Source organism: Hordeum vulgare, chromosome 3H (genome assembly GCF_904849725.1).
Source record: "Hordeum vulgare subsp. vulgare chromosome 3H, MorexV3_pseudomolecules_assembly, whole genome shotgun sequence".
Taxonomy (NCBI): Eukaryota; Viridiplantae; Streptophyta; class Magnoliopsida; order Poales; family Poaceae; genus Hordeum; species Hordeum vulgare.
Window position 1 is genome coordinate 470,335,767 of NC_058520.1, and position 26,010 is coordinate 470,361,776.

Below are 26,010 nucleotides of genomic sequence, written 5' to 3' on the forward strand. Positions count from 1 at the left end.
AGATTCCCTGACGCCGTTGGGCACGCCTCTGACGGCGGCGAGTGTGGTGAGGGGAGGGAGGGGGGCATCCTGACGATGGCGTTAGGGTTGGCCTCGTGGACGCTCGAGGGAGCGTTGCGGGAGGAAGGGGGACACTCGTTGAGATGTGACTTTCAACATTTCAACTGCCATGTTTACCGGGCAGGAGGACAGATCGGCAAAAGATTCCACAAGAGCCAGAGGCCAGTCACACGGATACATCATTCGAACAGTAGGTGTGCTTATAACCAATAACCAGACAAGGCACATAATGCGAGAGCTAAATCTAACGAGCGGCATGCGACCTGCGAGCGCGACGCGGCACGGCATGGAGCAGAGCACCACCGGATAAGCCACACCGTCGCCGATGCCTTCCCCCACGGCCACGGGCCAGCCACAGCCCACAGCCAGTCCACAAGCCTCCGCGGCCGGGCCCCGCGCGTCACCGTCAGCCACTGTCGGTGGCCTCCCTCACATCTCATTTCATTTCATTTCAAGTCGCTCCCTCCCTCTCTTCCCCCGTCCGCCAGATCCCGTCGCCCCTCCCGCGCTGCTCTACAGTTTCCCATACACTACTGTACTATAGCTCGCTTGGTTCGCCGCCTCCCTCACTCTCACTGGCAAGCACGTCCCGCTCTCTCACGACTGATGCCTATAACTCCCCGCGCCACGCACCTTTCCTCCCCCCTCCCCGCGTTCCCACACCGCCACGCGCTGTTCCTCGACCCGGAGCGTGGGCTCGTCTCGTGTAGCTTCGTTCGTTCATGAGCGGCGGCGAGCAATGAGGCTGTACATCGCGGCGGCCGCCACCGACGACGACGACGCGACGAAGCCGCCGCCGCCGCAGCAGCAGAAGCAGCTGCAGGCGGCGCGGCGAGGTTGCCGCTCCATTGTGGTCACGGGCCTGCTGGCCGGCGTGCTCCTCTTCCGCGCCGCGCTCCTCGCCATCGAGACCGGCGCCTCCCTCTGCCCTTCCGCCACCGGTAAATAAGCTCGCTCGCTCGCTCGCCAGCAGTTCCGTTCACTCCTTTCTCGGCGGTGATTCGTGACATGTGCGCACGGCACTGGTTAATCACTCCACCATTCCCGTGTGCGATTGCCTCAGGTTGCTCGGACTGGAGGGCGGGGCTCGGGCACTGGCTCTACGGCGGCGACGGAGCCGGCGACGCGACGGAGGTGAGTCCGGTCCACCACTAGTGTGTTAGGCCCGTGTCCGATCGTGCGCGCGTCAAAATGTGTTTGGACTGGACTTTGGTAGCAGGCCGCGTAAGTTAGGCGTCCCGCTTTCTAGTTTCTACCCGAGCTTGGACATGTTTTTTTACTCCTGTGTGTGTGTGGGCGCGCGGTCGATGGGCACGGAGATTCTCACGCGCTTCTGCTCCCTGTCAGTAAAGCGCGGGTTCACGGGAATGGGAATGGGAATGTTTAGGGGCCAGGTCGGCAACACGTCGCTGCGCTCCGCCGTGGCCTCCACCACGTGGCCGTGCCCGCCCCATCGCCCGGCCTGATCCCCGCACTGTACGTACTTTGGACTGCCAGAGCTCCACGGTTGACGCCCCAGTTGAGCTACCACTCGTATTCAATGCTGCATGTTCTGCGGTGCCCCAGATTAAATAGCCGGTGTGTGACTTGTGTGTGTGTGTGTGTGTGTGTGTGTGTCCGGCCGAGGTCAAACACTTTTGCCTGGCTGAAACGGCACCGTGCAGCGTTTCGCGGCCTGTGTTTCTCAAAAGTGGTGAAACGGCCGTGGATTAAAAACCTTTTCTGGTCAATTTGTACCCGAAAAACTGCCTAATTCGACGAAGAGGACGGAACTCTGCATAGTGCTAGATTCGTACGTACGTGCATTATTCCGGCCCGGCGGCCGGCGGGGCCGGCCAGGCCAGTTGGTGGGTTGGGATTACTGTGTTGCGAGCCGCTATGGATATATACAAAACCCTTGTGACTTTTCCTTCTGAACGAAAGAAGAACCCCTTGTGAGGGAGCCGACTTGTGAGTGAGGATTCTCTGCTAGTGGCCTGCAATCCAGCGTGGAAATGCTCATCGGACAAGACCTTTTGCGTTTGGAAGTATTCGTACATTTGCTCTTTTCCAAGCATTTGCAGCCCTTGTGGAGCTGTGGTCCTTTATCCATCCATGATCCATGCATGCATGCTCGTAAATCTCTGCTTTCATGTGCAAAACACACATGAATCTTCTTACTGCTAGTAGCACTTTACTGATAAAATGACTGTTAATTTTGATGAATTGATTCAATGATCAGGAATTTATGAAGGAGTGGAAGAGAAGCCACAGGGTAGCTACCCTGCTGGACCCCGTGGTGGTGGAAGCAGCACCGGATTCCTTGGACGATCTCATGGCGGAGATGGACACCATTCTGGCGTCCTATGATCGGCTTGACATGGAAGCCGTGGTGGTCAAGATAATGGCCATGGTACGTCAAATTTACATGTCGTGTTCCCACACTCTTTCTCCCGGAAATCCTTGCTGAACTTTTAGCGGTTTTTCGGTAGCATGCCTGCATGTTACTACCAAAGTGGTTTCCTCGCCGAAAGGCCTCATCATATGGTCCCTCTGATGTCCCCTGCTCGTGCCTTCTCTAGTCTAGAGATAAAACCGTAAGAGGTAAATGCACCGGTGGTGCTTGAAGTTGCCATGAATGTTCACTTTAGTGCCTCAACTTAAAAAATAGAGTGAATTCCATAGTTTACCTTGTAGATATGCATATGTGACACAAATTACCCCATCTAGTGAAAATTCGTCTAGAACATCACTTTTAGAAGTGTTGGGACCTCGTTTTCGGATGCATGTTCATTCGGTAAGTTGTGAGATGACGTCCAAGGTTCAAAATATCTAGACGATGACAAGGAATGGAACAGATGACCAAGAGAAGTCTGGACATGATCGCGAATGATGCTCTCCGTTCTTTGGACATTATTTTACGAATCATTGACGCAAGATACCAATCTTGTCTAACATAAACAAGCGAAATGCAAAGATGAGGGAAAACCATGTTTAAAGTCTTCAAATTTTGATATTTTGATAGAAGTTCCACTAAATGGGGTAATATGTGTCACAAATGTACAACTACAAGGTTAAAAGTGGAATTCACTCTAAAAAATACATCGAACTGGTTACATAACTTGGCATAGACGTGCAAATACGGTTCAAATCTCATCTATATACATCCACAACGCTGACGAGGCATTCCAGCGTGCCATGTGGCCCGCTATCAATGACTATACGTATGAAAATAGGGCATGTGGCCTAGTTTTTTTGGAAAACCACCTGAAATTATTTTTTCTTATAAGTAGGCCCTCCTAAAGAAAGTAAATAAAACTGGTCTGCTAGGAGTTCGAACTTGTAACTTGCAGTTAATATGCAGATATGGCTAACCAATCAAACATTTACACGTCATGTCTTAAAAGGATTCATATGCTTTATACACACTATGTGAAACAACATAAATTAAAGGAATTTAATCCAGCAAAATATAGTGCTGGATTTGTGACTCATACATCCGACCAGTGGTTATATAGCAACCTCAGATAGTACTCCAACCAAAAGGTCTCATGTTTCTAAAGTATAAGCAGTATTTATGATTTCAAATTTTGCATGTTATTGTATTTTAAAACATATTCATATAATTTGAAATACTTATGAATTAGAATTTTTTTTGTATGATTCAAATATTATTCATGTGAAGATCTGTAATCAGAGGGCGCATTGGGATCCTTTTTAAAAAAAACACAAACCTTTATATACTACTCCCTCCGTTCCTAAATATAAGTCTTTTAAGCGATTTCACTAGATATCTACATACGGAGCAAAATGATTGAATGTACACTTTAAAATATGTCTATATACATCCGTATGTAGTTCATTAGTGAAATTTCTACAAAGACTTATATTTAGGAACGGAGGGAGTATATAAACTTTCAAATAATACAAACATTTTCTTAAAGCATGAAAACTTGAAATACTACATGAATTACAAACATGAACAATTTTAAACATATATAAGAATTTATTAAAATATACGTAACTCTATAAAATTAATATAATATTTTATTTAAAATTCTAGCACTTTTTAAAATATAAAAATACTATCATGATTATAGTAATTTAATAGTGCTTAATTTCGTTAAATCATTATGTATATATTTTATGAAATCATATGAAAAATATAAATGTATTTATTTTAATTGTGTCTGTATTACTTATAACAGAAGATTACAATGTATGTAACTTTTTACAAATTTTTGAAATGAAAAAAATTAACACGTTAAAAATGGTCCGCACTGCGGTCGTTTTACCCACACGAGCACATTATGCTATGAAGAGAAATTATACTTTGTAATATTACATTTTGCCCGTTGGATTGGTATTTGTGGCCGCTGTCTGGCCTTACAGTGCAGGTTCGAATCATTGACCCAGTACTATTTTTCTAAAATAAATTTCTTCATTTATGTTGATCATACTTAGTATTTAAAGTATGCAAATATGTTCAATTATATACATGTGATTTTGTTCAATGGCTAGGCACACCTACAACCGAGCGACACACCGTGGGTTTGAACCCGTGTTTGGTCAGTTTTTATTTTTATACAAGTTGTGTTGTTTTTATCCGAGAGCTTTTTGTAAGAGGAAAATTATTTAAGGGGGGTTCCGCAAAAAACTAGGGCCCACGTCTTTCCTCCTGTTGTCCGGTCACTGACAGTGGTCTCCCTATCAGGCCGACGTGCCTCATCAGTGTCATGAACGTATACAAATGGGTTTGAACCGTATTTGTATGTTGATGACAAGTTATGAGATCGGTTCGATGTATTTTACAAGTTCAAGCACTAAAGTGCATATTTGAGGCAAGTTCAGTCACCAGTGGGGTAATTACCTCGTAAGACGTATCGATCTCCTGCATTACTCTGCATGAACATTCCTCAGTTTGTCAAACATGCAAGCCTGTAAATCATTCATTCATTCTGAATTTCTGGTGTGTGTGTGTGTGTGTGCAGCTGAATCGTACTATTACTTCAGATATCTGTACGTTTTCGTACACAACTCGCTGATCTAAGTCTGCGGATTATTTGAACCAGCTGCTGAAGATGGATCGGAAGGTCAAGTCATCAAGAATCAAAACGCTGTTCAACCGTCACCTGGCCTCGCTCGGCATCCCCAAGAGCATGCACTGCCTGGCGCTGCGGCTGGCCGAGGAGTTCGCGGTGAACTCCGCGGCCCGCTCCCCGGTGCCGCTGCCGCAGTACGCCCCTCGCCTCACCGACGCCTCTCGCATCCACGTCTGCATCGTCACCGACAACGTTCTTGCGGCCGCTGTCGCCGTGTCGTCCGCCGTCAGGGCCTCGGCCGGCCCGTCGAGGCTGGTGTTCCACGTCGTCACCGACAAGAAGAGCTACGTCCCCATGCACTCGTGGTTCGCGCTGCACCCGGTCTCTCCGGCGGTCGTCGAGGTCAAGGGCCTGCACCAGTTCGACTGGCGCGACGGCGATGCCATCGCCTCCGTCATGAGGACCATCGACGAGGTCCAGAGGAGCTCGCTGGATTACCACCAGCTGTGCGATCGATCGGTGGAGAGGGAGTACAGAAGGATTGAGGCCACCAAGCCAAGCACGTTTTCGATCCTCAACTATCTCAAAATCCATCTCCCAGAGGTAAATTAAACCAAATTACTAGCGTCGACGTGTGAAATGGTGAGTAACAATTGTCACCTGGTGTGCTTACCATCCTGTGCAGTTCTTCCCGGAGCTCTCCAGGGTGATACTACTCGACGACGACGTCGTGGTGCGAAAGGATCTGGCCGGGCTATGGGAGCAGGACCTTGACGGGAACATCATGGGCGCGGTGGGCGCGCACCGACCCGGCGCAGACGGTGGCATCTGCATCGAGAAGACTCTCGGCGAGCACCTCAACTTCTCAGACCCTGCAGTGTCGTCGCTAGGCCTCGACGGTTCGCACTGCACCTGGTCTTGGGGCGCCACCATCATCGACCTCGACGCTTGGCGAGGAGCAAACGTCACCGAAACGTATCAGCTATGGCTGCAAAAGGCAAGCCCTCCTTTCCCTGAACCCTCATCATTTTCATACCATGATCGCGCAACTCTTACCGGTACCGACAAATGAGGACTGACAAAGATTCATCCATTGATTTCTTGTGTGCAGAATCGCGAGTCGGGGTTCAGACTGTGGAAGGTAGGATCGCTGCCGCCGGCACTGATAGCGTTCGACGGCCGGGTGCGGGCGATCGAGCCGCTGTGGCACCTGCCGGGCCTCGGCTGGCGCGTGCCCGACGACGAGCTGCTGCAGCTCTCCGCCGTCCTGCATTTCAGCGGGCCGCGGAAGCCGTGGCTGGAGGTGGCGTTCCCGGAGCTGCGGGAGATGTGGCTCGGGCACTTGGATAAGTCGGACAGCTTCCTACGAGGCTGTGGCGTGGTGGATTGATGGCGATGGAACAGGGATTCAACTTCAAGCTGGAAAAGGGGATACAAGTACAGTGATCCGATGCAAGAACCGGGTGCAGCGATGGGTCTGTGATGAGAGGGAAGTAGGTGCTGCCTTCAGCCTCTCCTGGACCTGGCTCTGCCACGTTTGCTGCTTTAAGGCCACTGAGTAGAAACTACTCATGGCGTATATATATAACTGGGATATTTATTTGGTGGTTACAACAAGGAAATTGGCTCCACATGAACATGATGAACTCACTGTATGGAGCTATGATTCATTTAATTGACATGATGGACTCACTGCAAACTTTCTTTTTTCTTTCTCTTTTTTTGGCAAGCAAAGACCCTCAAAAAAGGGCTCCATATATAATTATTAGTAACCTAGGCAGTGTATAGAGATCAAGTTTCCTCTAGGAAAAAAAGTTATTTTGGAGTTGCATCTGGAGCCTTCGCTGCAAACTTTTTCTTTCAAGCAAAAACCCTCAAAAGAGGGCTCCATATTTTGTTATTAGCAACCTAGGCAGTGTATAGAGATCAAGTTTCCTCCAGGAAAAATAGTTGGTTTAGAGAGTTGTTTTGGAGTTACGTCTGGAGCCTTTGCTGCAAAGAAAGTTGCAGCTAGAGGGAGTTCTACTAGAGAAAGCTTTATTTCCAACATTATGAGCCATCACTAGAAGGAAAAGGGTCATGAGTCCTGGTTCAACAGGGGCTTTAGTCTCGAAACAGGCTTTCGCCCCCCTTTATATATAAAGCACATAATCCAGCATCCAGACAGACAACACAACCCAACAGAGAGATAAAACAAAAGAAGCGCTGGGGCACCATCACAATCCTGTCCAAGAAAAAAAAAGAAACAGAAAATGCCATCAGAGGGGCAGGCTAAGCAGCATGCGAGGGAGCGAGAGCCGCCGGGCGACCGCCATCAGCGCGTCCAGGTAGCGCTGAAGCCGGTCGTGGTTTCGGGTCCTAACGAGCGGATGCCACTGCTGCAAAAAGGCAAGGAATTTGAAGAACGAGTCAGATGCACGCCGCTGAAAGACCCTCTCAATCACCATTTTTTTGATAGCCCGATGCCGACGTTTCAGAAGATCCCCCTTTATTCCGTTTTCATCATGTGATTATTTTTATTCTTCACATCATTCACATTGCATCGTCACTCCAGTAACGTCATTATTTTTTGTCGAACTTGCATCCGTCTGTAGTTGTCATTTCTTCTTGTTATCTCCGTTGACCGTTTCGAGATCAAGACCTTCATTTTTTTATGGTTGGCTCATGACTTGCATGCTACATGAGGTGTGCTTTATTTTTTATTTTATTTTGCATAATGCATCATCTCCATCATCTTGTGTTTTTTTCCTTTTTGTTCAAGTCGTGGTGCACCAACTTCCTCTCTTTGTTTTAAACTCTCGTTGTGTCTATTTAATAAATAGAATAGGAAAACCTATTTAAGATTTGAGAGAGAGGCCCACCCAGCAAGGAGCCCAAGCCCACCGCCACCTTTCTCCTTCCTCAAGTCACCTCCTTGTACGAACCCATGGAGAACCGTCTGATCACCTTGGCCCCGTTCTGATTGCTGCCGTACCGCCCCTTCCTCCTCTTAACCACCCCCCTAGGGCGCCCGTGCAACCCTAGCCTCCTCCCTTCCCTCCTCGTGCCGCCATCTCTCTTCCTGGCCCTCTGGTTCTTCTCCTTCCTCAAGAAAACAGAGACTGAGAGAAACAGTCGGTGTCCATTATCGATCCCACGCCCGAGGGTCATCTTCGGCACCTTCTGCACTGAGCCTCCGTCATCGACCCATTCTGGGTGGGAACTAGGCAGCCCCGCCTCCACGCCGACGGCCCCGTCTTCGTCTTCCTCGCGGATCGGGAGCTGCATCCGTCGTCTTCTTCCTCGGGTTCCGCCACCACTGGTGGCCAGCGCCTCGCTTCTTCCTCTCCGACGCCTCCCATGGAGCTCCCTGTAGCCTGGCGCGCTATCTCAAGCCGGACCCCAGTGGAGAATCGCCAGACCTCTGCCTCGATCCCGTCAGACCCCGCCGATGCAGCTTCTTCAGTTCGTCAGGAAAGACCGACGTGCGCTCGCCCACGTTGACCGCAAGCAGGAGCCGGCTCCGGACCGTTTCTCCAAGGCATCGCCAGATCCCTCCTCTAGCCTCGCCTCTTCTTCCTGCCCTCTCCATTCTTCCTTCTCTTCTCCATATCTGTGTAACCCCCCTGCCTCTCTCTGTATCTCAGTAGGGTGCCCGCCATGGATGCCGGAAGGAACTCCACCGCCCATGGCCTTGTTGGGGAACGTCGCATGGGAAACAAAATTTTCCTACGCGCACGAAGACCTATCATGGTGATCTCCATCTACGAGAGGGGATTTCCGATCTACGTACCCTTGTAGATCGCACAGCAGAAGCGTTAAGAAACGCGGTTGATGTAGTGGAACGTCCTCACGTCCCTCGATCCGCCCCGTGAACCGTCCCACGAACCGTCCCGCGATCCGTCCCACGATCCGCTCCGATCTAGTGCCGAACGGACGACACCTCCGCGTTCAGCACACGTACAGCTCGACGATGATCTCGACCTTCTTGATCCAGCAACAGAGATGGAGAGGTAGATGAGTTCTCCGGCAACGTGACGACGCTCCGGAGGTTGGTGGTGATCTAATCTCAGCAGGGCTCCGCCCGAGCTCCGCAGAAACGCGATCTAGAGGTAAAACCGTGGAGGTATGTGGTCGGGCTGCCGTGGCAAAAGTTGTCTCAAATCAGCCCTAAAACCCCACTATATATAGGAGGGAGGGAGGGGAGGAGGAAGCCTCAAAACCTAAAGGTTTGGCCGAAATTGGAGGTGGAGGAGTCCTACTCCAATCCTACTTGGAGTAGGATTCCACCTTCCCACTTGGAAACTCTTTCCACCTTGTGTTTTTTCCTTCTCAAACCTTATGGGCCTTAGTGGGAACTTATTCCAGCCCACTAGGGGCTGGTTTATCTCTTCCCATAGCCCATGAGACCCCTTGGGGCGTGACACCCCTCCCGATGGTCCCCGGCACCCCTCCCGGCACTCCCAGTACACTACCGATGAGCCCGAAACTTTTTCGGTAATGCACGAAAACCTTCCGGTAACCAAATGAGGTCATCCTATATATCAATCTTCGTTTCCGGACCATTCCGGAAACCCTCGTGACGTCCGTGATCTCATTCAGGACTCCGAACAACATTCGGTAACCAACCATATAACTCAAATACGCATAAAACAACGTCGAACCTTAAGTGTGCAGACCCCGCGGGTTCGTGAACTATGTAGACATGACCCGAGAGACTCCTCGGTCAATATCCAATAGAGGGACCTGGATGCCCATATTGGATCCTACATATTCTACGAAGATCTTATCGTTTGAACCTCAGTGCCAAGGATTCATATAATCCCGTATGTCATTCCCTTTGTCCTTCGGTATGTTACTTGCCCGAGATTCGATCGTCAGTATCCGCATACCTATTTCAATCTCGTTTACCGGCAAGTCTCTTTACTCGTTCCGTAATACAAGATCCCGCAACTTACACTAAGTCACATTGCTTGCAAGGCTTGTGTGTGATGTTGTATTACCGAGTGGGGCCTGAGATACCTCTCCGTCATACGGAGTGACAAATCCCAGTCTTGATCCATACTAACTCAACGAACACCTTCGAAGATACCTGCAGAGCATCTTTATAGTCACCCAGTTACGTTGCGACGTTTGATACACAGAAAGCATTCCTCCGGTGTCAGTGAGTTATATGATCTCATGGTCATAGGAACAAATACTTGACACGCAGAAAACAGTAGCAACAAAATGACACGATCAACATGCTACGTCTATTAGTTTGGGTCTAGTCCATCACATGATTCTCCTAATGATGTGATCCCGTTATCAAGTAACAACACTTGCCTATGGCCAGGAAACCTTGACCATCTTTGATCAACGAGCTAGTCAACTAGAGGCTTACTAGGGACAGTGTTTTGTCTATGTATCCACACAAGTATTGTGTTTCCAATCAATACAATTATAGCATGGATAATAAACGATTATCATGAACAAAGAAATATAATAATAACTAATTATTATTGCCTCTAGGGCATATTTCCAACAGTCTCCCACTTGCACTAGAGTCAATAATCTAGTTCACATCACCATGTGATTTCAACGAATCCAACACCCATATAGTTCAGGGGTCTGATCACGTCTTGCTCGTGAGAGAGGTTTTAGTCAACGGTTCTGAAACTTTCAGATCCGTGCGTTCTTTACAAATCTTAATGTCATCTTATAGATGCTGCTACTACGTGCTATTCGGAAATGCTCCAAATATCTACTCTACTATACGAATCCGTTTCACTACTCATAGTTATTCGGATTAGTGTTAAAACTTGCATCAACGTAACCCTTTACGACGAACTCTTTAACCACCTCCATAATCGAGAAAAATTCCTTAGTCTATTTAGTTACTAAGGATAACTTTGACCGCTGATCAGTGATTCAATCCTGGATCACTCTGTGTACCTCTTAACAGACTTGCTGCAAGGCACACATCAGGTGCGGTACTCAGCATGGCATACTTTAGAGTCTACGGCTAAGGCATAGAAGACGACCTTCGTCTATTCTCTTTATTCTGCCCTTGTCGGGTTTTGAGTCTTACTCAAATTCACACCTTAGAACACAGTCAAGAACTCCTTCTTTGCCGATCTATTTCGAATTCCTTCAAAAACTTGTCAAGGCATGCATCTTGTTGAAACTTCTATTAAGCGTTTTGATCTATCTCCATAGATCTTGATGCTCAACGTTCAAGTAGCTCAATCCAGGTATTCCTTTGAAAAACTCCTTTCAAACAACCTTTTATGCTTCACAGAAATTCTACATTACTTCTGATCAACAATATGTCAACCACATATACTTATCAGAAATTCTATAGTGCTCCCACTCACTTCTTTGGAAATACAAGTTTCTCATAAACCTTGTACAAACCCAAAATCTTTGATCATCTCATCAAAGTGTATATTCCAACTCCGAGATGCTTGCACCAGTCCATTGAAGGATCGCTGGAGCTTGCATACTTGTTAGTATCTTTAGGATCAACAAAACCTTCTGGTTGTATCACATACAATGTTTGCTCAAGGAAACTGTCGAGGAAACAATGTTTTGACATCCTATGTGCAATATTTGAAAAATAATGCAACAACTACTAACATAATTCTAACAGACTTTTAGCATCGCTACGAGTGAGAAAGTCTCACCATAGTCAACTGTTTGATCATGTCGGAAACATCTTTGCGACAAGTAGAGCTTTTCTTAATAGTGACTTATCACCATCGTCGTCTGTCTTCCTTTTAAAGATCCATCTTTACTCAATAGTCCTACGACCATCAAGTAGTTCTTCCAAAGTCTACACTTTGTTTCATACATGGATCCTCTCTCGGATTTCATGGCCTCCAGCCATTTGTCGGAATCCGGGCCCACCATCGCTTCTCCACAGGTCGTAGGTTCATTATTGTTCAACAACATGACCTCCAAGACAGGGTTACCATACCACTCTGTAGTAGTACGCGACCTTGTCGACCTACGAGGTTTGTAGTAACTTGATCTGAAGCTCAATGATCACCATCATCAGCTTCCACTTCAATTGGTGTAGGCGCGACAGGAACAACTTCCTGTGCCCTGCTACACACTATTCAAAGTGATGGTTCAATAACCTCATCAAGTTCTATCACCCTCCCACTCAATTCTTTCGAGAGAAACCTTTCCTCAAGAAAGAACCCATTTCTAGAAACAAACACTTTGCTTCCGAATCTGAGATAGGAGATGTATCCAACTGTTTTGGATATCTTATGAAGATGCATTTATCCGCTTTGGGTTCGAGCTTATCAGACTGAAACTTTTTCACATAAGCATCGCAGCTCCAAACTTTCAAGAAACGACACCTTAGATTTCTCTAAACCTTAGTCTATACTGTGTCATCTCAACGGAAATACGCGGTGCCCTATTTAAAGTGAATGTGGTTGTCTCTAATGCATAACCCATAAACGATAGTGGTAATTCGATAAGAGACATCATAGTATGCACCATATCAAATAGGGCGTGGCTAAGACGTTCAGACACATCATCACACTATGGTGTTCCAGGTGGCATGAACTGCGAAACAATTTCCACATTGTCTTAACTGCGTACCAAAACTCGTAACTCAGATATTCATCTCTATGATCATATCGTAGACTGTTTATCCTCTTGTCGCGACGATCTTCACTCAAAAATAGCTTTGAACTTTTCAACATTTCAGACTTGTGATTCATCAAGTAAATACTCCTGTATCTACTCAAATCGTCAGTGAAGTAAGAACATAATGATATCCACTGCGTGCCTCATCACTTATTGGACTGCACACATCAAAAAGGCATTACTCCCAACAAGTTACTCTACTTGTTTCATGTGGCATGTTTTGCATGTCTCAAGTGATTCAAAATCAAGTGAGTCCAAACGATCCATCAGCATGGAGCTTCTTCATGCATTTTACACCAACATGACTCAAGTGGCAGTGCCACAACTAAGTGGTACTATCATTATTACTTTTTATCTTTTGGCACTAATATTATGAACATGTGTAACACTACGATCAAGATTCAATAAACCATTGAGGGTAATTATTCAAGCAAATAGAATAACTATTATTCTTTTAAATGAATAATCATATTGCAACAAACACGATCCAATCATGTTCATGCTCAACGCAAACACCAAATAACAATTATTTGGGTTTCACCACCAATCCCGATGATAGAGGGAGCGTGCGACGTTTGATCATATCAACCTTGGAAACACTTCCAACACGTATCGTCACCTCGCCTTTAGCTAGTTTCCGTTTATTCCGTAGCTTTCATTTCGTGTTACCAATCACTTAGCAAATGAACCGGTATCCAATACCCTCGCGCTACTAGGAGTACTAGTAAAGCACACATCAACATCATGTATATCAAATATACTACTTTCGACTTTGCCAGCCTACTTATCTACCAAGCATCTAGGGTAGCTCCGCCTCAGTGACCGTTCCCCTCATAGCAGAAGCACTTAGTCTCGGGTTTGGGTTTAGACTTGGGTCTCTTCATTAGTGCAGCAACTGTTTTGCTGTTTCACGAAGTATTCCTTCTAGCCCTTGCCTTTCATGAAACTTAGTGGTTTTACTAACCATCAACCATTGATGCTCCTTCTTGATTTCTACATTCGCGGTGTCATACATCACGAATCTCTCAAGGATCATTGTATCTATCCTTGATATGTTACAATTCATCACGAAGCTCTCACAGCTTGGTGGCAGTGACTTTGGAGAACCATCACCATCTCATCTGGAAGATTAACTCCCACTTGATTCAAGTGATTGTCGTACTCAGACAATCTGAGCACACGCTCAACGATTGAGTTTTTCTCCTTTACTTCATGGACAAAGAATCTTGTCGGAGGTCTCATACCTCTTAACAAGGGCACAAGCATGAAATCACGATTTCATCTCTTTAGAACATCACTCATGTTCCGTGACGTTTCAAAACGTCTTCGGCACCACGCTTCTAAGCCATTAAGTATTTTGCACCGAACTATAGTGTAGTCATCAGAAACGTGTATGTCGGATGTTCACAACATCCACAGACGACGCTCGAGGTGCAGCACACTGAGTGGTGCATTAAGGACATAAGCCTTCTGCGCAGGAACGAGGACAATCCTTAGTTTTACAGACTCAGTCCGCAAAGTTTGCTACTATCAACTTTGAACTAAATTTTCTCTAGGAACATATTAAAAAATGTAGAGCTATAGCGCAAGCTACATCGTAATTCGCAAAGACCATTAGACTATGTTCATGACAATTAGTTCAATTAATCATATTACTTAAGAACTCCCACTCAAAAAGTACATCTCTCTAGTCATTTGAGTGGTACATGATCCAAATCCACTATCTCAAGTCCGATCATCACGTGAGTCGAGAATAGTTTTACTGGTAAGCATCTCTATGCTAATCATATCAACTATACAATTCATGCTCGACCTTTCGGTCTCATGTGTTCCGAGGCCATGTGTGCACATGCTAGGCTCGTCAAGCTTAACCCGAGTGTTCCGCGTGTGCAACTGTTTTGCACCCGTTGTATGTGAACGTTGAGTCTATCACACCCGATCATCACATGGTGTCTCGAAACGAAGAACTGTCGCAACGGTGCATAGTCGGGGAGAACACAATTTCGTCTTGAAATTTTAGTGAGAGATCACCTCATAATGCTACCGTCGTTCTAAGCAAGATAAGGTGCATAAAGGATTAACATCACATGCAATTCATAAGTGACATGATATGGCCATCATCATGTGCTTCTTGATCTCCATCACCAAAGCACCGACACGATCTTCTTGTCACCGGCATCACCCCATGATCTCCATCATCATGATCTCCATCAACGTGTCGCCATCGGGGTTGTCGTGCTACTCATGCTATTACTACTAAAGCTACGTACTAGCAATATAGTAAACACATCTGCAAGCACAAACATTAGTTTAAAGACAACCCTATGGCTCCTGCCGGTTGCCGTACCATCGACGTGCAAGTCGATATTAACTATTACAACATGATCATCTCATACATCCAATATATCACATCACATCGTTGCCCATATCACATCACAAGCATACCCTGCAAAAACAAGTTAGACGTCCTCTAATTGTTGTTGCATGTTTTACGTGGTGACCATGGGTATCTAGTAGGATCGCATCTTACTTACGCAAACACCACAACGGAGATATATGAATTGCTATTTAACCTCATCCAAGGACCTCCTTGGTCAAATCCGATTCAACTAAAGTTGGACAAACCGACACTCGCCGGTCATCTTTGAGCAACGGGGTTACTCGTAGCGATGAAACCAGTCTCTCGTAAGCGTACGAGTAATGTCGGTCCGAGCCGCTTTGATCCAACAATACCGCGGAATCAAGAAAAGACTAAGGAGGGCAGCAAAACGCACATCACCGCCCACAAAAACTTTTGTGTTCTACTCGAGATTACATCTACGCATGAACCTAGCTCATGATGCCACTGTTGGGGAACGTCGCATGTGAAACAAAATTTTCCTACACGCACGAAGACCTATCATGGTGATGTCCATCTACGAGAGGGGATTTCCGATCTACGTACCCTTGTAGATCGCACAGCAGAAGCGTTAAGAAACGCGGTTGATGTAGTGGAACGTCCTCACGTCCCACGATCCGCCCCGCGAATCGTCCCACGAACCGTCCCGCGATCCGTCCCACGATCCGCTCCGATCTAGTGCCGAACGGACGGCACCTCCGCGTTCAGCACACGTACAGCTCGACGATGATCTCGGCCTTCTTGATCCAGCAAGAGAGATGGAGAGGTAGATGAGTTCTCCGGCAGCGTGACGACGCTCGGGAGGTTGGTGGTGATCTAATCTCAGCAGGGCTCCGCCCGAGCTCCGCAGAAACGCGATCTAGAGGTAAAACCGTGGAGGTATGTGGTCGGGCTGCCGTGGCAAAAGTTGTCTCAAATCAGCCCTAAAACCCCACTATATATAGGAGGGAGGGAGGGGAGGAGGAAGCCTCAAAACCTAAAGGTTTGGCCGAAATTGGAGGTGGAGGAGTCCTACTCCAATCCTACTTGGAGTAGGATTCCACCTTCCCACTTGGAAACTCTTTCCACCTTGTGTTTTTTTCTTCTCAAACCTTATGGGCCTTAGTGGGAACTTATTCCAGCCCACTAGGGGCTGGTTTATCTCTTCCCATAGCCCATGAGACCCCTTGGGGCGTGACACCCCTCCTGATGGTCCCCGGCACCCCTCCCGACACTCCTAGTACACTATCGATGAGCCCGAAACTTTTCCGGTAATGCACGGAAACCTTCCCGTAACCAAATGAGGTCATCCTATATATCAATCTTCGTTTCCGGACCATTCCGGAAACCCTCGCGATGTCCGTGATCTCATCCGGGACTCCGAACAACATTCGGTAACCAACCATATAACTCAAATACGCATAAACAACGTCGAACCTTAAGTGTGCAGACCCTGCGGGTTCGTGAACTATGTAGACATGACCCGAGAGACTCCTCGGTCAATATCCAATAGAGGGACCTGGATGCCCATATTGGATCCTACATATTCTACGAAGATCTTATCGTTTGAACCTTAGTGCCAAGGATTCATATAATCCCGTATGTCATTCCCTTTGTCCTTCGGTATGTTACTTGCCCGAGATTCGATCGTCAGTATCCGCATACCTATTTCAATCTCGTTTACCGACAAGTCTCTTTACTCGTTCCGTAATACAAGATCCCGCAATTTATACTAAGTCACATTGCTTGCAAGGCTTGTGTGTGATGTTGTATTACCGAGTGGGCCCCGAGATACCTCTCCGTCATACGGAGTGACAAATCCCAGTCTTGATCCATACTAACTCAACGAACACCTTCGGAGGTACCTGTAGAGCATCTTTATAGTCACCCAGTTACGTTGCGACATTTGATACACACAAAGCATTCCTCCGGTGTCAGTGAGTTATATGATCTTATGGTCATAGGAACAAATACTTGACACGCAGAAAACAGTAGCAACAAAATGACACGATCAACATGCTATGTCTATTAGTTTGGGTCTAGTCCATCACATGATTCTCCTAATGATGTGATCCCGTTATCAAGTAACAACACTTGCCTATGGCCAGGAAACCTTGACCATCTTTGATCAACGAGCTAGTCAACTAGAGGCTTACTAGGGACAGTGTTTTGTCTATGTATCCACACAAGTATTGTGTTTCCAATCAATACAATTATAGCATGGATAATAAACGATTATCATGAACAAAGAAATATAATAATAACTAATTATTATTGCCTCTAGGGCATATTTCCAACAGGCCTCGTCCCCGGTCAAGAGCCAAACCGAACCGAGCCCCACGTCAAGATCCGTGCCTCCTCAAGCTCAGCTCGGCCCTCCTCTGCTCCTTCTCGCCATGGCCGGGACCTGCGATTCCCCTCTGCAGCAGCCCCTCCGATCTGAAGTTCGTGCATTATTTTCCCTAGATCCGTTCTGGAGTAGCGTTACTACTTAGCAGGCATACCTGCTAGCATTTCAAATGAGCAAGCACAGCCGAGCTGGCTAGCACCACCCGGTTCCATCCCAGAGATTTGGGGTTCGAGTCCTAGCTTGCCCATGTATTTTTAAGTCCCACGTAGCTCTCTTTTGCCATACTTTCTTTTTCTCTTTATTTTGCATTCACACACACACTTAGATTCCTCGGCCGCTGCACTATGTTGCAATTCGACCTTTGTTCCTTTTTTGCCCTCCTGCGATTTCATCTTTAGCCTAGACATGCATGTTTGTATGAGTTGTGATGTTGTCCGTTTTGTAGATGCCATGCTAGTTGCACGTTGTCGCTCTTTCGTCGTGCCCTCGAGACATGGGAACCCGGTAACCGGGATCACCCCATCACCATTTGGCATGACCCGCACGCGCTCCCTATTCGTTGGCACCGGTATCTCCTCGAGTCTTCGGGACCGGAACGTTGCCGTGGCATCGTTTCTGTTTTGCCGCCATGGTTCCCTTTCGTTCGCCATGGAGACACATGCTTCTTTTTTCTTCTTGCCAGTGATGTCATTACTCGCATGCATGACGCATTCATGGCATAATTTCCTATGTTGCATGTCTCTTGTAACCGTAGCTCCGTTCTATGTTCCGTGAGTTAACCGGCTAGGATGACATGTAGAATCACCTGCTTCACCCCTTGCCGTGTTAAAAACAATTTAATATTGCATGTAGATAAACGGGAGTGAACTAAATAAAACGTGGAGTTTCGTCGATATGCAACTCGTTGCATATCGAGCCTCACTTAATGTGTAGTGTTTGTGTGAGGTGAATTGTCATGCCATGCCTTGCATTATTGATGTGGACATGCATCATATTAGGTTGTGCATCATGTCGTGCATTTGCCGTAGTGAATATTTGTGTTGATGCTTGTTTACGGTTTCCTCCGTCTCGATAGAGTTCCGCAAGCGTGTCGGATTGTGAGGACCCGTTCGACTACGTTGGTTCGCCGACTTCATGGAGTTGTTCTTCTTCCAAGCGGGATCTCAGGCAAGATGACCATTTCCCCAGATACCATTACTATCATTGCCATGCTAGCTTTATCGCTTCTATCGATTATGTCTCGTTGCCTACCACCTGTTAAATATTAGCCTCTCAACAATTCCATGAAAACCTTCAACCTGTTCACAACCTAGCAAACCACTGTCTGGCTATGTTACCGGTTGCTTTACCATGTGTTAGCATTGCTAGTTGCAGGTACAGTTGCTTCCATGTGATAACATGGGTTCCTTCTTATATCACCCTATTATATGCTATTTAACTTAATGCACCTATATACTTGGTAAAAGGTGGAAGGCTCGGCCTTTCTAGCCTGGTGTTTTGTTCCACCTTTGCCCCCTTAGTTTCGGCTACTGGTGTTATGTTTCATAATTGAGCGCTCCTAACACGATCGGGGTTGTTATGGGGACCCCCTTGATAATTCGTTTTAGATTAAAGCTGGTGTGGCAAGGCGTAACTTTGGTTTTACATTTGCCTAATAACCTAATAAAATTGCATAGGGACCTGCCGGCACCCGCGGATAATTAATCAACCCCCCCGGCCAGTGCTCCGCATGGGTGTTGGTCCAAAACGGTTTGCCTGCAGGGCCACCGCGAGGAAACTCGAGGTTTGGCACTCGTAGCTAGTTCCATCCATCGTGTCTTGAGAACGAGATACGCGGCTCCTATCGGGATCGTTGACACGTCGGGCGGCCTTGCTGGATTAATTTTACCTTTGACAAAATATCTTGTGCATCGGGATTCCGATGATGCTTTGGGTAATCTCAGAGTTGAGGTTTTCCACTAAGGAATCCGACGAGATTGCAAGTGTCGTGATCGAGGATTTCTATGCGGCTTGTGGTAATTTGTGATGGACTGGTTGGAGCACCCCTGCAGGGTTAAATCTTTTGGAAAGCCGTGCCCGCGGTTATGTGGCAACGTGGAAACTTTGTTTAACACTGGTTCTAGATAACTTGAAGTTAACTTAATTAAAATATGCCAACTGTGTGCGTAACCGTGACTGTTTCTTTCGTGAGTTCCTTCTCCGATCAAGGACATGATGGGGTTATGCCTGACGTAGGTAGGTGTTCAGGTTCATTCATTTGATCATTAGTAGTCACGTCCGCTATGCGTAGATCTCCCCCCTCTTATTTCTTGTACTCGTAAGTTTAACCACCAAATATATGCTTAGCCGCTGCTGCAACCTCACCACTTAACCTTACCTCACTCAATAAGCTTTGCTAGTCTTGATACCTTTGGAAATGAGATTGCTGAGTCCTCTGTGGCTCACAGATTAATACAACATCAGTTGCAGGTACAGGTAAAGGTTATTTTACGCGAGCGCGTTGATTGTTCATTTGGAGTTGCTTCTTCTTCTTCATCGATCCAGGATGGGTTCCAGGCCGGCATACTGGGATAGCCAGGATGGATGTCGTTTTTGTTTTCTCGTTTGTTTTTGTCCGTAGTCGGACTCTGCTCTTCTTCATGATGTTTATGTATTGTACTGATGTGACTCTGATGTAGCTTGTGGTGAGTGTAAGCCAATTCTATACATCTCTTCTTTTCAGTACATGTACTTGTAACGATATCCATTCTTGCAAACGACGAGATGCGCTTCTATCCCTGACGAGGCCCTCGTGCCAAATTGAGGATAGGATCGCATCTTGGGCGTGACAAGTTGGTATCAGAGCAATACCGACCTAGGAGCCCCCTTGATTGATCAAACTTGGCCGAGTCGAGTCTATTGAAAAAATTATTTGAGTCTTAGTGATATATCGGAGAGTAGGATTCTTTTTTCTCCTCTTCTATGCTGTGGTGAGGAATCTTGACGTACTAATTTAATTCTGCTCCTCTTCTCACTCAAATTTTTTTAGGATCATGCGGATATTTTTGGAATTTATATGATGCCGATGTGACGGAGTTCTGTCTTGGTGCCTCCTGTCTGACTTGATTTCTTCCGGGGAGTTGAGCTCCAGGGGATTCTCGAGCACATCGTTATCATTCAGGTTTCTTAGTATCTCAGGACGAAGGATGTTCGTAATTGCTTCAATACTATTAGTGGCGAGATAACCTCGATGTCCCCAGTAATGGTGCAGATTGTTCGGGAGTACTGCCATACTGTGTATCGTTGTGATCACAAGGGTCTGTAGTAGATGAAGGTCCGAGATTCTGGTTGTGTGTTGACGGATGTGATACACTGGACGGGTTAGTATAGGAGTTGAGTGATATATTACTCCTTGTATCCGTGTACCAGATTGCATGACCAGAAATTTCGGGAATTCCTAGGTGGGAATTCAAGTAGTTACTTATAGGACAATCTTCCAACAAATGCATGATGTTAGGTTGGGGTTCGACATCTAGTGGATTCGTTTGTTGACGGTCGTCTTACAACGGTTCTCGTTGAGTCTTAAAGAGTCCTTCTAGCTTGCTACGACTCGGGGATGCTTCGTATGTCGTGTGCACTGCCTTCCATTTGATGGCTACTGTAAGATCGAGCCCATGCGATCCTGTCCACGAAAATATCAAACGGAAATCTCTCTCATGAGTTTGTTCTGGCTTGTTTTGTAAGCCACACCCTTTGTTTTGTTGGAATATGGTAATTCAAGTTGCTTCGATGTCAAGTGGTGAATTCATATCCTTCCAAGAGGTGTTCTCATATTTTTATGGGAATGCAAATTCTTTTGCTCAAATCAATTCTGTTGTTAATTCTTGTCAACCGGAGTTGTTGTGTCGATTTTTTTCCAACCGGTGTGCTTCTCTTCAAGTTATTCAATCCTCTCCAATATTTGCAAGATCATTCTCTCATTTCTTCCAGAGCTCATCTCATCTGTGCAAAGTTGTCTTTGTTTTTCCCGCCCTCCCGCCCTTTTTCTTCAGTGATTCATTTTTATCCAAGTGCCTTTCTTTTCATCAGTGCTTCCGTTATCTTTTTTTATCATATCGGGTGATTCTTGTGAAGATTCTCAGGAGCTTCGTGTTCATCGTTATTCAGTATTGTTATTTTTCCGGTGAATTTAATTCAGTTGTCCGTGTTCATCATATCCTTTTCATCCTTGTAAATTCTTTCCCATGTTGAAGATTCTTATCAGCCTATCCTGTTATTCATTCATCTCTTTTCTATCTGGTGTGTTGAAGATATCTCAGAGTTTCTTGTTTCAGATCTTTCATTATTTCAAGGTTCTCAAACTCATCTAGTTTTCCGTATACCGGTGCAATATCTCTCTTTCTAAGAAATCCTTTCAACGGTGGTTTCTTTGAGTGGGCCCATAACCCACAGGTTTTTCCCAGGATTTTATATGTCTTGTCTAATTTTTCGGAAATCTCTAAATCTTTTCAACTATGACGTAAGTATGATTTCCATCAGTCATATTACTTCTTCAAGATCTATTTGAATTAATTCTCATATTTGGCTCAACCTTTCATTCTTCTTTATTCCGGAGTGTCTCATTAATTCTTGGTGGTGTTCTCCTCTTCATTCTCAGCTTGGAAGTCTGAAGGAGTGTTTCTCTCAAATCTTGGTCCATTCTGTTGGAGAGTCGTCATTTTAGCTTTGTGCCATCATCTTAATTGTTGTCAATCATGAGTATCCCTTTCTGGCTATCCCGTGCATTTCTGAGTTGTTTTCATTCTCAATCCTCCGAAGGCCATCATTTCAGAAGATTCTTCGTCCTCAGCTTTCAGGTTTCATCCTCAATTATTCTCAATTGTTGTCTCTTCGTTCGTCTCTCAATTATTCTAGTGTCTTGTTTAAATTTTTCTCTCAGGTGGATCATGATCTCTTCATTCTCATGTCTCTCCATTAATTCTTGGTATTTCCATTCAATTGTGAATTCTTACCAGTGCTTCCTTCAACAATGCTTCATGTCGTGCATATATATATCTCTCTTCAAATTTCTTTCAAGACTAACAAGTCGTATGCTAAATCCTTGCGTGTCATCAATTTAATTCGATGAAGGATGAGCATAACATAATTCTTATTCTTGTTGCATCAAAGTGATCCCAATTCTTCTTCCGGACCGGCTCATCATATCAATTCTTATCCCATGTGCTTATCTTTCTTTTCCGGAGTTCCAAGTTTTCTCAAGTATATCTTCGTGAAGCTTCATCGAAGTCTTTGCAAGGCTTCATTCTTATTCTTTCATCCTTCATATCTTGCATCATCCTTTTGATACCGAGGCTCGTCAGGGTGGTTCTTCAAGGATGTGTTTTTTCTCAAAGTGTTCTTCAAGATTTCTGTTGGAGTACTGATGACCCACAAGTATAGGGGATCAATCGTAGTCCTTTCGATAAATAAGAGTGTCGAACCCAACGAGGAGCAGAAGGATCTGACAAGTGGTTTTCAGCACAGAAAAATCTGCAGGCACTGAAACTGTCGGTAACAAGTGATTGTGTGGTGAGATGAATCGTAGCAGGCAACAAGTAAAAAAAGTAGCAACGGTGCAGCAAAGTGGCCCAATCCCTTTTTTAGCAAGGGACAAGCTTGGACAAAGTCTTATAGGAGGAAAAACGCTCCCGAGGACACACGAGAATTTCTGTCATGCTAGTTTTCATCATGTTCATATGATTCACGTTCGTTACTTTGATAGTTTGATATGTGGGTGGACCGGCGCTTGGTTACTGCCCTTACTTGGGCAAGCATACCACTTATGATTAACCCCTCTCGCAATCATCCTAAACTACGAAAGACGAATTAAGACAAAGTCTAACCATATCATTAAACTAGTGCATCCAAATCAGCCCCTTACGAAGCAACGCATAAACTAGGGTTTAAGCTTCTGTCACTCTAGCAACTCATCATCTACTTACTACTTCCCAATGCCTTCCTCGAGGCCCAAATAATGGTGAAGTGTTATGTAGTCTACGTTCACATAACACCACTAGAGGAAAAACAACATACAACATATCAAAATACCAAACGAATACCAAATTCACATGACTACTATTAGCATGACTTATCCCATGTCCTCAGGAACAGAAGTAACTACTCACAAAGCATAATCATACTCATGATCCGAAGGGTAATGAGTAGCATCAAGGATCTGAACATAAACTGTTCCACCAAATAATCCAACTAGCGTCAACTACAAAGAGTAATCAACACTACTAGGAACCTTACAAGTACCAATCAGAGTGGCGAGACGGAGATTGGTTACAAGAGATGAACTAGGGTTTGGAGATGAGATGGTGCTGATGAAGATGTTGATAGTGAAGAGTCCCATCCGATGAGAGGAGTGTTGGTGATGACGATGGCGACGATTTCCCCCTCCGGGAGGGAAGTTTCCCCGGCCGGATCGTCTTGCCGGAGCTCTAGATTGGTTCTGCTCAAGTTCCGCCTCGTGGCGGCGGCGAAACCACGAAAAAGCTCCTCCTTGATTTTTTCCTGGACGATACCCTCCATATAGCAAAAGAGGGGAGGAAGTGGGCCAGTGGGCTGCCCACAAGCCCTCATGGTGCGGCCTGGGGGGTGGCCGCACCGTGCAGGCTTGTGGGCACCCCCTGGTGCCCCTCTGGCACTTATTCGGCCCAGTATTTTTGATAAATTGGGAAAACAATCCCCGTTGATTTTCACGGTGTTTGGAGTTGCACAGAATAGGTATCTCAACTTTGCTCCACTTTCAGGCCAAAATTCCAGTTGCTGGTATTCTCCCTCTTCATGTAAACCTTGCAAAATAAGAGAGAAAAGGCATAAGAATTGTAGCGTGAAGTGAAATAACAGCCAAAGAAGCGATAAATATCAACATGAAAACATGATGCAAAATGGACGTATCAACTCCCCCAAGCTTAGACCTCGCTTGTCCTCAATCGAAAGCCTAGCTCAAGAAATATGTCCACATGTTTAGGGAGAGATGTGTCGACAAAACAAGATACGAACATGCATGCATCATGATCATGATCAGAACAACAATACCAACATATAATCTCTCATACTAAAGTGATAATTCCTTCACAAAGTAAAGCATGGATCAAGAACTTTACCGAGAAGTAACAACCGATAGCCTTTAGTCATTGAAGCAATTGCAATATATCACGATATCAGAAAGAGTCAAATAAGAGCTTGTAAATAAAATCCACATACTCAATCATTCTTTCGTTCTCTACAATTGCTACAACTCACGTGGTACTCATGATGTCAAAGTTTCAGCTGGTCCCAGAGAAGATAGGGGCTTATAGTTTTGCCTCCCAACTGCTTACCTCAAGGGTAAAGTCAACAATAATAATTCATGAATGCCTACCTCCAAGTTGAAATATGAATATAGATCTTTCCCAAGCATATGACGTTAGCCAAGACAAAGGCAAAATAAGGAATTGGTGAAGATCACCATGACTCTTTCAAGGGTAAAAAGTAAAGGTACAAGACAGGCCCTTCGCAGAGGGAAGCAGAGGTTGGCATGCGCTTTTGAGGTTTGGATGCGTGTCCTCTTAGTGCGGAGGAACGTCACTTTGTATTGCCCCCTGTGATAAAGAACTTTATTATGCAGTCTGTCGCTTTTATGTCTTCCTCGTCACAGGTTTGTACAAAGCTTATTTTCCACACACTAATAGATCATACATATTAGAGAGCAATTTTTATTGCTTGCACCGATGACAACTTACTTGAGGGATCTTATTCAATCCATAGGTAGGTATGGTGGACACTCATGGCAAAACTGGGTTTGAAGGTTTATGGATGCACAAGTAGTATCTCTACTTGGTGCGGGAGTTTTGGCTAATATGAGGTCGAAGCAATCGTCACATCCTAAGACACTCTTTATTATATGGGTCATGAGCAAGAATACATCGGGGGTGACACAAAGAAAAACTCATGACTAAAACACTAAGTCTTTTAAACTACTAGAGAAAAAGAAAACTAAAAAGGAAAACTAAAACAAAGGTAAAGGCAAAAGATGTGATGGTGATACAATACCGGGGCAACTCCCCCAAGCTTGGCCAAAGCCAAGGGGGTTGCCCATACCAATGCTCAGTTATCTTCCTTTGGTGGTGATGGTGGTGTTGTTGCAACATGAGTTTGATCCTCCGTCTTCCAAGGCATAGGAGCTCCATCATGGAAAGATGAACGAATCTCCAGAATCCTCAAATCTGCAGCCAACCGGATTGATTTAAATCTATACTCATACTGACAGTTTTGGTTCTGCAGGTCATAGATCTGGCCCTGGAGTTGATCAATCCTGTCATAGAGCCTGGAGAGATGCTTCCCAATGTCAGTGTCATCAATCCTGTGCTTGTTGGTGAACTCCGTGATCATCATGTGGTTGGCGTTGAGTCCACGCTCCACCATCCCTTGGCACTTGAAGACTTGTTGCTCCATTGCTTCGAGCCTCGTCTCCATGCTTCCGGTCTTCTTAGGCCCCTCAACATCACGGATGTGCAACATCCCCTCACGCATCTCGATAGATTGAGGGTGTTGTAGCACTCCCGTGAGGTAGG

General features: G+C 45.7%; 1 protein-coding gene across 1 annotated transcript; it reads left to right on the forward strand.

The window, feature by feature from the left end:
- The first annotated feature begins 466 nt into the window (after positions 1 to 466).
- On the forward strand, positions 467 to 6,780 carry LOC123444325 (probable galacturonosyltransferase 15). The gene is made up of 6 exons (XM_045121011.1): positions 467 to 1,001; positions 1,124 to 1,194; positions 2,282 to 2,452; positions 5,112 to 5,684; positions 5,767 to 6,078; positions 6,193 to 6,780. Exons 1-6 carry the CDS (start codon positions 800 to 802, stop codon positions 6,469 to 6,471), a joined length of 1,608 nt encoding a protein of 535 aa, XP_044976946.1. The 5' UTR covers positions 467 to 799; the 3' UTR covers positions 6,472 to 6,780.
- The last annotated feature ends 19,230 nt before the right edge of the window (positions 6,781 to 26,010 follow it).